Source organism: Labeo rohita, chromosome 12 (assembly GCF_022985175.1).
Source record: "Labeo rohita strain BAU-BD-2019 chromosome 12, IGBB_LRoh.1.0, whole genome shotgun sequence".
In the NCBI taxonomy this organism is placed as follows: Eukaryota; Metazoa; Chordata; class Actinopteri; order Cypriniformes; family Cyprinidae; genus Labeo; species Labeo rohita.
In genome coordinates this window covers 11,058,304-11,072,157 of record NC_066880.1, presented here as the reverse complement: position 1 = coordinate 11,072,157, position 13,854 = coordinate 11,058,304, and the positions used below count along the sequence as shown (strand labels likewise).

At 36.7% G+C, this 13,854-nt stretch overlaps 1 protein-coding gene across 2 annotated transcripts; it reads left to right on the top strand.

The window, feature by feature from the left end:
* The first annotated feature begins 2,151 nt into the window (after positions 1–2,151).
* Positions 2,152–13,822, top strand: slc35f3a (solute carrier family 35 member F3a). 2 transcript variants are annotated; one of them, XM_051124656.1, is made up of 8 exons: positions 2,152–2,311; positions 2,627–2,841; positions 9,136–9,481; positions 11,532–11,751; positions 11,890–12,015; positions 12,163–12,355; positions 12,525–12,614; positions 13,032–13,822. In XM_051124656.1, exons 1-8 carry the CDS (start codon positions 2,268–2,270, stop codon positions 13,280–13,282), a joined length of 1,485 nt encoding a protein of 494 aa, XP_050980613.1. In that variant the 5' UTR covers positions 2,152–2,267; the 3' UTR covers positions 13,283–13,822. The 2 variants fall into 2 exon arrangements, with proteins under 2 accessions (XP_050980613.1, XP_050980614.1); XM_051124657.1 differs by lacking the exon at positions 2,152–2,311 and adding an exon at positions 2,444–2,551.
* The last annotated feature ends 32 nt before the right edge of the window (positions 13,823–13,854 follow it).

Genomic DNA, 13,854 nt, shown 5'->3' with positions numbered 1-13,854 from the left:
TAATCTCCACCAGAGCGCTTCGATAGTTCTCACCCAAGATTTTTCAATTAAACTCTCTCTCCCATGGCCTGTGCTTATCCAAGCCAGTCTGCCTCATTAGATGTCAGTGTGTGCCAAGCTCAATTTGGAGTTAAGCATATGCAGTGCAGACCTCATGGCTTCTCCCCACGGTGTTCTCCAGCGGAAGGTGTCGGGAGGGTATTGACGGCACTGTCAGAAGTTTTTGCTTAGCTAAGCACAGGTCTCCTAACTGAGGCTCGTGCTGGGGTGGAGACGGCTCTTCCGATCGATAGGTGCCAACCAGTTACAATGAACTCCCTCTCGCTCACCACACACACAGACACACACACTGTGCCTCACACCCCCACTGCTAGCCATCTTTCAAAACCTGGCTGTGGACCGTGAAGCTGCCACACTGCAGGGACAAGATCCCCACGCATGATGTGCCGGCGCAATGCAGAAAGAGGACAAAACACCAGCACCCTGTGCACAACTGTGTCCTTCGAAAGACAGGTAGAAACTTTTACACTTGATTAAGTGCTGAAAAGCTAAGTGACAGTTTAATGACCAAATTGCATGATGCTTTTAAGGAGTTTTATTAAGACAGCTTAGCTTTGATTACAAAGCATAGATTTTTAATGCTCAACTTACTTTTGATTGTAGAAATTTAATTTAGAAATCTGACTTTAAATCATTTTTTATAACAGGCAGCATTTTCAAAGCAACACTTTTGTTCAAATGAAATAGAAAGGGGTTATATTGTACATTGGTAAAATTATCATTTTTTTTTTTATAAGCACAGCAATAAAAATGTGATAAACTATAGTGAAGGAGTAAATGTGGTAAAAGATGATTTTTATTTATGAACTAAAATACATGTACATTAAGTCTGAAAATGAACATTTAATGGTGTTTGCTAAGGTCAGCATCACTATTAGGTTATGATTTCTCATACTTAAGCGCTAGAGATATGTTACTCTAAATGATGACGGATGATTTTTCAAGTTGTGTGGCTTGTTGATGAAATACTGCTGTCATAACACTTTTCTTAGCAATCAGAATTAAGATTTTCGACAATAAAATGGAGGAAAAAATCTCATCAATTAACACGATTAAACAGACATTTAATTGACCCCAGGTTTGCGTAGAGACCAGAATGACATGTAAAAATTGTATGCTTATCATGAGCATGTACAGTAGGGATGGGTCTAAAACTTATTTAAAACTAAGATATTGCAAGCCCCAGTGAAAAACAGTCGCATTGGATCAGAAAGGCTTTGCATGCAATTCCTTCTTCCTGGGTAGTCTGCCACCTTCCAAGAGACACTTCCTTCCTCATCTACTCTTGGCCAGTTTCCTTCTTTCTCCCCTGCCATGCACTGCCATCTTTGCTGTGCCAGACAGATGGGCTGGACTGGGCTGCTGTGCTTGCTGTAATTTACCTGTTCACCTCAGAAATATACACTGAAGCATGTTAAATTTAACATGTATCACAAAAGCAACACAGCAAATATGTGGAAATTATTGTATAAAACTTCCTTACAGTCAGTCAGCCAGCATTTATTAAGGTTTTTGTTCTTGTGGCAAATAATGCATGGAATAGCTGTGTGCATTTAACATACCTACAGTACTAGCTACTGAATAACATTGATTTTGACATTTTATTCCAAAATATTTCCACCACCGAATGCTCATTAGAAGGACAGAAATGTCAGAATTCTCTTATTCTTCACTCTTAAAAATAAAGGTGCTTTATAAGGTTCTTCATCCACAAAGAACAATTCATTCGCAGGTTCTTTAAAGAACCATCTCTTTCTTACCTTTTTACAATCTGAAGAACCTTCTTTCACTTCAAAGAACCTTTTGTGAAACAGAAACGTTCTTCAGATGTTAAATGTTCTTTACGGAACCATTTAGACAAAAAGGTTCTTCAATGGCATCATGAAGCACCTTTATTTTTAAGCAAATTAAATTAGTGTGAGTGTGAAAAATGTTTGAGTTTATTGGTGGCCAACGTAGATAACGCCAAATTATATAAGAGGAAACAGCAATATTAGTGGAACAGAAGCTCATATCTTAGAGAGGATACCAGAATTTGATAACTTCGAGAGGATAGCAGAATTTGTGTCTGCGCAGGCGCACTGCGTTCACAGGTGGTCGTGTCTTCATACAGCAGTGCTGCTTCTGCTCAGAACTCTGGATCTTTTGACTTTTTACCATGAGTAGTCACGATTTCTAAACGCTTGATTCTATAACTGCTTTTTAAAATGGGTTCATCGGAGTGCCGAATGAAACAGAACTCAGTCTCAGAGTGAGTTACTTGATACATTTCTTGGCAAAATACTAGATGCTTAAAAATGAGCGCGTAGGCATCCTTTTTTTCTTTTGTAATATAATTGTATGGCTGTACCATAAATAGGTTTGCACAGTTTAAGACCGCAGTTCAGCGCAACATCAAGTTTGCCTCTAGCAAACGCTCGCAGTTTTGTTACACATTGATTGACAGCGTTTTTGTTGCGTTGCGTCGCGCCTGTAGTTTGCGTTGTGGACGGTGTGTTTAAATGCTGGTTGTTTTTTTTAAGCTGTACATTTCCGCAGTGTTCTAATGTATCTTGTTTAACTTCAGGGGAATGAGGAAGCCTTCAGATATGAGTCCGCGCCGCCTGTCAGATATCAGTCCTCAGATCAGACAGCTGAAATCCCTTGTCATCGATGAAGATCTAAGTGAAGAATTGAAGTCATCGAGATCGGTCGAGTACATCAACAACGCATCCATAGAAGAGCGGATCCTGAGGATCACTGGTTACTATGGCTATGAGCCCTGGAACGCATCTCTTAGAGGTAGTACACTTGATACATGCGTGTTAAATGTGAAGAATTAAAGGAGAAGTCCACTTCCAAAACAAAGATTCACATATAATGTACTCACCCCCATGACATCCAAGATGTTTATATCTTTCTTTCTTCAGTCGTAAAGAAATTATGTTTTTTTGAGGAAAACATTTCTGCATTTTTCTCCATATAATGGACTGTTATGGTGCCCCGATTTTGAACTTCCAAAATGCAGTTTAAATGTGGCTTTAAACGTTCCCAAATGCAGTTGTAAACAATCCCAGCTGAGGAAGAAAGGTCTTATCTAGCGAAACAATCTGTAATTTTTTTCATTTAAAAAGTCAATTTAAATACTTTTTAATCTCAAACACTCGTCTTGCCTTTCTCTCCCTGAACTTTGTGTATTCTGACCCAAGACAGTTAGGGTATGCAGAAAAACTCCAACCATATTTTCTCCCTCAACTTCAAAAATAATTTCAAAATCGTCCTACATCGCTGCAGAAGTTCTGACCCAGCCTTTGGAAAGTGAACATGCAAAGAAGATCAAACAACCTTAACAAAAAAGGTAAAACAGTGATATAGGACGATTTTGAAGTTGAGGGAGAACAAGAGAGTTTTTCGACAAACCTGTCATGAACCGGAACAAAAACAGTCCAGGCAGAGTAAGACAAGATGAGCTTTTGGCATTAAAAAGTATATAAATTATATTATTTTCATGAAAATAACCGATCGTTATGCTAGATAAGACCCTTTTTTCTCGGCTGGGATCATTTACAACTGCATTTGGGATCGTTTGGAGCCGCATTTAAACTGCATTTTGGAAGTTCAAAATCGGGGCACCATATCAGTCCATTATATGGAGAAAAATGCTGAAATGTTTTCCTCAAAAAACATTATTTCTTTACGAATGAAGAAAGAAAGACATGAACATCGTGGATGACAAGTGTCCACCCAAAAATGGAAATTCTCTCATAATTCACTCTTGTATTGTACAAACTTGTATGATGTTCTTTCATCTTTGGAACATAAATATACATATACTGAATGAATGCTTGGTAACCAGCTCATGAAAATTTCTCAAAATATCTTTATTTGTGTACCACAGAAAAAAGAAATGTATACAGATTCAGTAAATGATGACAGAATTAAAATTTTTTGGTGGACTCTCCTTTAAAGGAGTAGTTCACTTCCAGAACCAAAATTTACAGATAATGTACTCACCCCATTGTCATCCAAGATGTTCATGTCTTTCTTTCTTCAGTCATAAAGAAATTATGTTTTTTGAGGAAAACATTTCAGGAATTATCTTCATATAGTGGACTTCAGTGGTGCCTGCGAGTTTGAATGTCTAAAATGCAGTTTAAATGTGGCTTCAAAAAGCTCTACATGATCCCAGCTGAGAAATAAGGGTCTTATCTAGCAAAACAATTTGTCATTTTCTAAAATAAAAAATACAAATTTATATACTTTTAACCTCAAATGCTGGTTATATCTAGTTCTGCCATGTTCATGCGTACTGTGTAATCCAGGTCAAGACATTTAGGGTATGTCGAAAAACCCATCTCATTTCCTCCTCCAACTTCAAAATCATCCTATATTGCTGCAGAAGTACCGACCCAGTGTTTACAAAGTGAACATACAAAGAAGGTCAAACACCCTTTACAAAAAAATGTAAAATAGCGATGCAAGACAATTTTAAATTTGGAGAGGAAAGTGAGTTTTTCGACCTACCCTATTGTCCCAGATTACACAGGGTACGCATGCACATCGCAGAGCTAGACAGCACAAGCATTTAAGGTTAAAAAGTATTAAATTAAAAAAATGTTTCACTAGATAAGACCCTTATTTCTTGTCTGGGATCGTTTAGAGCTCTTTGAAGCTGCATTGAAACTGCATTTTGGACAAACTCATGGGCACCATAGAAGTCTACTATATGGAGATTCCTGAAACGTTTTCCTTAAAGAACATAATTTCTTTACAGCTGAAGAAAGAAAGGCATAAACATCTTGGATGACAACTTTTTGTTCTGGAAGTGAGCTACTTGTAGTATCCTAAATAAATAGAAATAAAATAATATAACATGAATTTCATTATACTGCATTATGTAACTTTTACATGCATTATGGAAGTCTGTTGTTTGGACGTGCTTTGCATTGCTTGACACTTAACATAATCTGGTTGACCTTCCTAAATAATTTAAAGGTGATTTAAAGGATTGTTTCTTCTTGCTTTTCATCAGGCTGCTAGTCTGACTTTTTTTTTTTTTAAATATGAGAGATGAACATCTATGCTTTATGATGTAAACACATTGATCAAAGACCAGTTTCACACCTCTGCATCAATTTGAGCTCCTCTGCAACACCACGCACAAACATTTCTTTGTGGCCGCACTTTATAATACTGTTGACACAGGCACAGCCAACACAATCTATCACCCATTTGATAAACAGCTGAGTCAGATCATTTGTAAACAAAGCCTTTTCAGTTACTTTCTATATGTATACACAGTATTTTTATGATCCCTCTAAAAAAATGTTTTGCATATTGTGCAAATAACTTTAGCAAATGGGACCACTGATCTATTGTTGTATTTGATTTGAGCACTGTAGCCTGAGTTACGACATGCAACTCTGTCAGAGTTTCTACTATGCATGAGAAGGTATAACTGAGTCAGAGCCCAGTTTTGCTGAGTCATCAGGGGCAGATGAGGTCTCAATTCTCATTTCCATTCCTCCACTGACTGCATCATAGCACAAGATTTGTGTGCAGTCTCATGCACAAGTTAAACTACATGAACATGATTCATTAACTTGTTAGTCACATTAGAATTTTATTTTTAAATCATTGAGGAAAGACTTAAGTCATATTAACATTTACTTTACTGATATAGTATTTTATACTAGTCAACATGAAATTATGAAGTAAAAGGTTTTTTTTTTTTTCTGTGAATGCAGTTGCAACATACAAATATTCGGTTTTAACAGATTCTCCAAAATAATACTTAAGTAGTCAAGTAAAGATGCTGAGATTTTTATTATTAAGCAGAAATCTCACCATTTAGAGCATTTGAAGTAGATCATTTATCATCAGTGTTGGAGTTAAAATGACGCGACAGAGCATCTTTGAAACTTAAAGGGATGGTTCACCTGAAAATTAAAATCACCCCATGAGTTACTCACCCTCAAGACATTCCTAGGTGTGTATGACTTTCTTCTTTCAGATGAATACAATGGTCAAAAAGAAGCTCGAGATTATGGTTTATAATGTTTTAAATATGGATATTTTTCTTACAAAAACGCATTGATTCACTTCTGAAGGCTTTTATTAATCCTATATAGATAAAATAAAAGTACTTTTTGTAATGGATGGATGCACTTTTTTTGGACTCAACACCCACTGACTGCCATTCAGAGGTCATGTTAACCGAAAATTCTCCGTCATTGACAGAATTTTTTTAATCAGTGACGGAAAAATCTGAAGGCTGTCTGTCATTTTGACAGATTACAGGGTGATCTATTGTAAAATTGTAGCTGTAATTCCCACCCCTGTCCAGTTAGTGGCAAACACGCATCAGCCTGGCAGCAGAGCACGGGATACAGAACAGAAAATAATTATAACAAATGTTTTCTTATGCCTTGATTACGCACAGGTGAGTACACAGAAGCTATACGGTCTATCACGCCACATTAAAGAGCGGCAAAAGTTACAAGTAACAAGAAATCTGAGAAATCTTGTTTTTTATCAAAAGTAACACAAATCCTAGCCTATTGCTATTTATTAGACGGAAGATGCACTATGTAATGTACTGTTCATTCATTAGCTGAAAACAGCATAGACCAAGACATAGACTGTGATTTAAGAATCGATGTTGGTTCATTAAAATAAGAATCTATTAAAATCAAAAAATCTGTTTTTTTTTTTTTTTACCCAGCAGTAGCGTATTTTGTTATTTTTAAACACTGCACTGTCGTACTGTATGTTCATGATTAAAAACAAAATGTGAACAAAAATAAAAGCAATTTAATGTGTTATTCTAATTAAAATATGAAAATTAAAATGACGGGTAATAATAGATTATGACGGAATTTTTACGACCTTGTCCTCAAAATGTCTAGCGCAACTTCTGCTGCCATTATAAAGCTTGAAAGGGCCAGGACATTTTTTAATATAACAACAGTTGTATTTGTCTGCGTTTAAAAGAAGAAAGTCATATACACCTACGATGGCTTGAGGGTGAGTAAATCATGGGGTCATTTTAATTTGTGGGTGAACTATCCTTTTAAAGAGAGAATAATTCCTCCAGCTCCGGTCTAGCAAATGTGTGTAATTAAAAAAAAAGGTTTGACATTGCTTTTTTACATCACACAGCAGTCAATGGAGAGATGGTCCGACGGATATGCATGTGAAACTGCCCACAAATGCCAAATAAATGCTGTAATGGTATATTTCTATAGGATAACCAGTGGATTTTGGTTTGTGTAATCCAGTTAGCCCTTACATTTTCAGTTCACAGTGGTAATTGGACAGTTCAACATGTTTGCAATTGCAATTCTTTAAAATAACACTTTAGTATTGAATTAAAGATGTTGAGATTTTTTTGTTAAGCCGAAATCTCACTATTTAGAGTATTTGAAGTATATCATTTATTATCAGTGTTGGGGTTAAAATGACACAACAGAGTGTCTTTAAAACTTAAAGGGATGATTCACCCAAAAATGAAAATTACCTCATGAGTTACTCACCCTCAAGCCATCCTAGGTGTATATGACTTTTTTCTTTCAGACAAATAATAGTTATATTAAAAAATGTCCTGCCTCTTCCAAGCTTTATAATGGCAGTGAATGGTTTCAAGATTTTGAAATCCAATAAAAGTGCCTAAATCCGTTATAAAAAAGTACTCCACACAGCTTCAGGGGGTTAATAAAGGCTTCTGAAGAAAATCAATGCATTTTTGTAAGAAAAATATCTGTATTTAAAACTGTATAAACCGTATGCGTATTCACGAGAGAGTGGCGTTTCAATGAACGCGATGGCGAACAGAAGCGATGAACACGTGAAGGACTGAGCAAAACAAAATACCGGTTATAAATTAGAAGTACAAAGCGAGGATTTGTAAAGAAAAATTTTGGAGGATTTCAATATAAGCCAATTGGAGATTGGGTTTCCTTTCTGTAAAAAAAAAGTTGGTTTTCAGGAGACTAGCATATTCTAACTAGAACAAAATTGGGGCACCATATCAGTCCATTATATGAAGAAAAATCCTGAAATGTTTTCCTCAAAAAACACAATTTCTTTACAACTGAAGAAAGAAAGACATGAACATCTTAGATGACAAGGGGGTGAGTACATTATCTGTAAATTGTTATTCTGGAAGTGGAGTTCTCCTTTAAATCCCATTTATTGCCATTATAAATCTTGGAAAAGACATTTTTAAATGTAACTCTGATTGTATTTGTCTGAAAGAAGAAAGTCATATACCATTAAGATGGCTTGAGGGGGAGTAAATTTGATTTGACTGGTTTGTGCAATCTAGTTAGCCCTTACCTTTTCAGTTCACAAGGTTAATTGGGCAGTTCAGCATGTTTTTAGTTCACCTTCTTATTGATACTTGGGTCAATGCGTGCAGCACTGAGCTGGCAGTCAGATCAAATTAACTATCCCAGACTGAGGTCCGTGGTGTGAGTATGATAATGAGACACTTGTTCTGTTGACTGACTGCTACTTGGGGACAGTCTGTCTGACTCCTTGTCCTTTTTGCACGACAGTTCTGTCCTTCAGGTCCGTCAGGTTCTGGCCAGTACATACCAAATGTCCTCTTACAGTCCATGAGGGCAAAAGTATGGTAGCCTATATAAAGGAGAAATAAGAATCTTTGTCATTTAAAACTGTGTTGGATCTTCAGTACCATGGACAGCAATGCATTCTTCATACATATTGTGTATTGCTTCTTCCTATCTAATGTTCTTGTATCTTGCTTTATAATGTTGTATAACTATGTCTTACTTCAAAAAGAACCTAAGGACAAGTCAGAAATATTTTTTTCCACCCTGGAGTAAAAACAATTAGAATGTCTTTTGTACTATTGGAGTTATTTTTTTTTTTAAAGAGCTGATCTTGTATTGACTCCAGGACATTGCTTGATTGCTTTTACAAAAGTACTTGCTGTGAGTTGTCCTTCATTACATATCTCTTATGTTCTGCATTTCAGTTTTTATCCATTAAAGTTAATTTCTGGAAGTAAACAGGTGGTGGTGCGATTAAATGCCTGTGTATATTATGCAATTATCTTGTCTGTATCTGCAGGGGAGGACCAGCCCAACAGCGAGAAGGTGGAAGTGAAGGTAGATGGCCATTCTGCTACAGGAACAGTCAAGTCAGATTGCGGGAACAGGCTGCAGAGGCTCTGCTGCTGTTTGCATATGACTGCAGTCCACCTGCGCACAGCACTGTGGGGTGTTGCTGTTGTCATCTGCATCTGCATTTCTTGGTCAGGCTGTACTCAGATGGCCAAAATAACCGTCAGACGTTTGAATGTCCCGTTCACCCTTACTTGGTTCTCCACCTCCTGGAACTGTGCCATCTTTCCTATTTACTACCTGGGTCACCTGTGCTTTAGCAAAGACAGACAGACTCCCAGACAGCGCTTCAGGTGAGACGGGTAGGGTTTCCTTTCATGCAAGGAGATCTGATTCTGTGACCTATGAAACCTTGCTGCATTTCCAAATAAAATGTCTTTGCAAAAGTGCTGCACTGTGTAATAGTTCGGTTTTATGCAGACACCTTTTGATGACGTTGCGGTTTCGTTGGGCTAGGCTGCTTGGATAGAGGACCTGATGTTAATCTCATTTTCTTAACAATGTCATTTTTTTTTTGTCTTTTGTGAGTTCAGCACAAAAGATTTTTAAAAGGTTATTGTCTTTTACACTGAGCAGCACTTTAAGAAGTAGGTGTAATTTAATGAAAGGATAGTTTCCCTAAATTGGATAATTGGTTTTATAATGTTCATTTACACAGTAAAAAAATGGCATAAAATTTACAGTAAAAAACTGGCAGCTGTCGTTGCCAGAATTTTAAAATACGGTAGCAGCATTTTAGGTTTTACGGATTTAACTTAAATTTACATTTAAATACCGTAATTTCATTAACTGATGTATTATTAATATACCAAACTGTGGAATTGCTGAAATCAGTTTTGTACCTTTGTAATACACTAACCACCAAAAGCAGGTGGTGATGAGAAAGTCACAGCCCATCACAAGCGGCTTTTAAATACTAACATATATAAAAGGTTCACAGTGTCATTCACATAAACATGAAACACCATCATGGTAACACACATGAAACTGAAATAATGCAATAGACATTAATTTAACAACATTAGATGTAACATGCAACCCTAATAAATGCAAATGATAAGAGAAAAAAATAATAAGAAAAAGATTTTTCAACGAAAAACATCAAATGTGAACTGTAATGCAGGAAATTTTGGGAATGTCAATTTACAGTTATTCACTGTAAATTATACATTCATTTTGCACTTTCAAAATTGGTGTATCACTGTAAATTTACATGTAATGTCCAATATAGTTCCCTTGTTTGTCCTGAACAGTTAAACTGCCCGTTGTTCTTCAGAAAAATCCTTCGGGTCCCATAAATTCTTTTTTTTTCAGCATTTTTGTGTATTTGAACCCTTTCCAACAATGACTGTATGATTTTGAGATCCATCTTTTCATGTTGAGGACAACTGAGGGACTCATATGAAACTATTACAGATGGTTTAAATACTCACTGATGCTCCAGAAGGAAAAACAATGCATTAAGAGCCAGGGGTGTAAACTTTTGAACAGAATGAATTTTTGGTTTGCCAAATTATCATATTTTTTCATTAAGTACTGCCCTTTAGAAGCTATAGATGATACTTACTTGTTTCCCAGAAGACAAAATAAGTTAAATTTACCCTGATCTTCAAAAACTCTTAATGCATTGTGTTTTCTTCTGGAGCATCAGTGAGCGTTTGAACCTTCTGTAATAGTTGCATGCGAGTGCCTCAGTTGTCCTCAGTGTGAAAATATGCATCTCAAAATCATACAGTTGGAAAGGGTTCAAATACACAAAAATGCTGAAAAACCAAAGAATTTGTGGGATCTGAAGAATTTTTCTGAAGAACAGTGGGTAGTTTAACTGTTCAGGACTCATGAACAACTATCACTAAACAAAAAAAAAGCACAGTTGTAGATCATTCAGGTAACAACACAGTATTAAGAGTCAAGTGTATGTAAACTTTTGAATGATGTCATTTTAAATTCAACTATTATTTTCTCTTGTGACCTGTATGTAAACGTCTTTTATGTGAAATATCTTATTCAGGTAAGCACTAAATAAATAATAACATGCATTTTGATCCCTCTTGTAATTGAATGAAGTAATGAACATTTTGCAGATTCTGCAATGAAAAGGCATATGAAAACTTTTGACCTCAAGTGTATATGCATCTACAAAATAATATTAAGCATTAGACTATTTAATTATAAGACTTTAGATCAAACATGTTTAAGATCAATACAAACTTCCAGTCAGTCAGGCCCACATGTTTGGCACTCTATTACAAAAAAGTACTGGAAATTGGTAGGATATATAATGCAACGGTACGATATATTATGCAATGATACATTATTTTCATGTGTGTGGATTGACAATAGAGAGTGTTGTCAGTTCTTGGGAGATGACGGGCTGTCACTGAGGATGCTGCTCTCTCGCGTGGCTCCTTTTGGAGTGCTGTGGACTCTCACCAGCTACCTGTACCTGCAAGGCCTTCGCAGAATCCCTGCCACTGATGCCTGTGCCCTTTTCTGCTGTAGTCGTGCCTTTGTCTTCCTAATATCCTGGATTGTCCTGCGGGATCGCTTCATGGGAGTGCGGGTGAGTCTGTGCTGTATAAATTGATATATAAAATACTTTTATTGAGTCTGTTAGTCTATAATGGATTTTTACTTTTTATCATAAAGTGCTTTGTTCACAAAAAGTCATACTTTTTTTCTATACTCCATCTGATCACAGATTGTTGCAGCCATTTTAGCCATCGGGGGCATTGTTATGATGACATATGCTGATGGTTTCCACAGCTACTCTGTGATTGGCATCTCCCTTGTGGTTGGTTCTGCATCAACAGCAGCTATATATAAAGTAAGATGGGTTTACGAAGCACAACAAGCACATCTTAGACTGTCATACACCAATGACCTGCTATTTCAGCGATGTGTCAAATGAATGTTTCATGTTTTATTCTCTTCATCTGTAGAGAAATCTAAAAGTCTAAATATGTTTCTTCAGGTTCTGTTCAAGCTTGTTCTGGGTAGTGCAAAGCTGGGTGAAGCAGCTGTTTATCTTACTGTCCTTGGTGGAGCTAATTTGGTCTTCATTAGCGCTGTACCTCTGATCCTGCTTCTCACGGGGGCCGAGGACTTTGTTTCACCTAGAGATTTGCCATGGTCAAGCATCTGTGGCATGTCCGCTCTTTTGCTGGGTAAGAGGATGGACACAAATTCACAAACACACATTTTTCTTTGAATGGGTGCCTACATGACTCAAGTCCATTAATTAACATCAACTGAAGTCAAAATCTATGTGTTTTTAATCAACTAATGCATCAAGACATTTTAACTTCACACTGATTTCTTTGATTGCACTTTTAGTGTTCAACTTCCTCTTGAATTGTGGTGTTCTGATAACACTTCCTACGCTGATTTCTCTGGGCGTCGTCCTCAGTGTACCTGTCAACGCTGGTGAGTAGTAATAGAGCCACTTGTTGTTTTTAAAATTGTATTTTTTTTTTTTTTTTTCTTTGGTAGTTCACAAAAGGAGATGTTAGGCAGTATGTTAAAGGAATAGTTCAGCCAAAAATGAAAAATTTGTCATCAATTACTCACCCTCATGTTGTTTCAAACGTTTAAGACCTTTGTTTCATCTTCAGAACTTAAATTAAGATATTTTAGATGAATTCCAAAAATGTTCTAACCCTGCATAGACAGCAAAGCAACTGACACGTTCAAGGCCCATAGCAAGGACATCATATATATCAAAGACTTCATATAGTTTAAATGTTATCCTGATTACATTTGCATCTTGGTGTTTCACGACTAAAATATTCAGACGTTTAACAGTAATACCTAAATGACCACCAAAAATCTTTCATGCTCCAGTCATAGATCACCACATGGGTGAGATCCAGCTCAACAGTGTACGCGTCATTGCGGTGTCCATCATTTGTTTGGGCTTCCTTTTGCTCTTACTACCTGAAGATTGGGACCAATGTCTGCCACGGTTACGATCAATGCTGTACAACCGAGAAGAGCCACAAGAGAGCGCCAGAGACAAACACTCAGAGACGCTTCACATCAGGCCGAGAGAGGCCAAGAACTGCAACTCGAAAACTACTCCCAGCATCCACTGACTCTGCATTTCATTCATTCCGGAGGCTCCATACGGACATCAAATTACTCTTCCACATTTGTGATGCAATTTAGATGCCCTCACATCAAACTTATGAAAGTTGCTAGAGATGCAAAGGAGGGTGCTGTAGATGAGAAGATAATTTTATGCAAAGCTGTAGGATTCGATTGGTTCACCTGTTACACAAGCAAGTTTGTGTTTCATTTTTAAGTGCCACTGTGTACATTTGGAAATTGTCTTGTGTAGATTTGTATATTTCATTGTCGCTTCATGTGAATGAAGTACCTTTGTATATTGCCAGTAACTCCACTGCTGAAACATTGTCACACTCTTCAGCATAACATAATACTCCTTATGAACTGTGATTTCACACTGGTTCTCTATACTCTGCATATGTATTTGACAGTGTTATGGCCTCATATAATCTGAAAGAACGGCTACAGCCATAGATTCCTCAAAATAATATCTTGCATTATATCTCTATCAGTGGCAATACTTGGTTCATATATTCCTGTGGAATTAAGGCTTAATGTAAACCTTTGTAAGGGTGATTTTTTTTTTTGTTACTTATTA

What these genes read in the sequence shown, in the direction of transcription:
- slc35f3a (XM_051124656.1), top strand. Translation starts at nt 2,268, where the DNA reads ATGGGTTCATCGGAGTGCCGAATGAAACAGAACTCAGTCTCAGA. An exon ending in AAACAGAACTCAGTCTCAGA is followed by an intron (nt 2,312 to 2,626) that starts GTGAGTTACTTG and finishes GTTTAACTTCAG; the next exon opens with GGGAATGAGGAAGCCTTCAG. An exon ending in ATCGCTTCATGGGAGTGCGG is followed by an intron (nt 11,752 to 11,889) that starts GTGAGTCTGTGC and finishes ATCTGATCACAG; the next exon opens with ATTGTTGCAGCCATTTTAGC.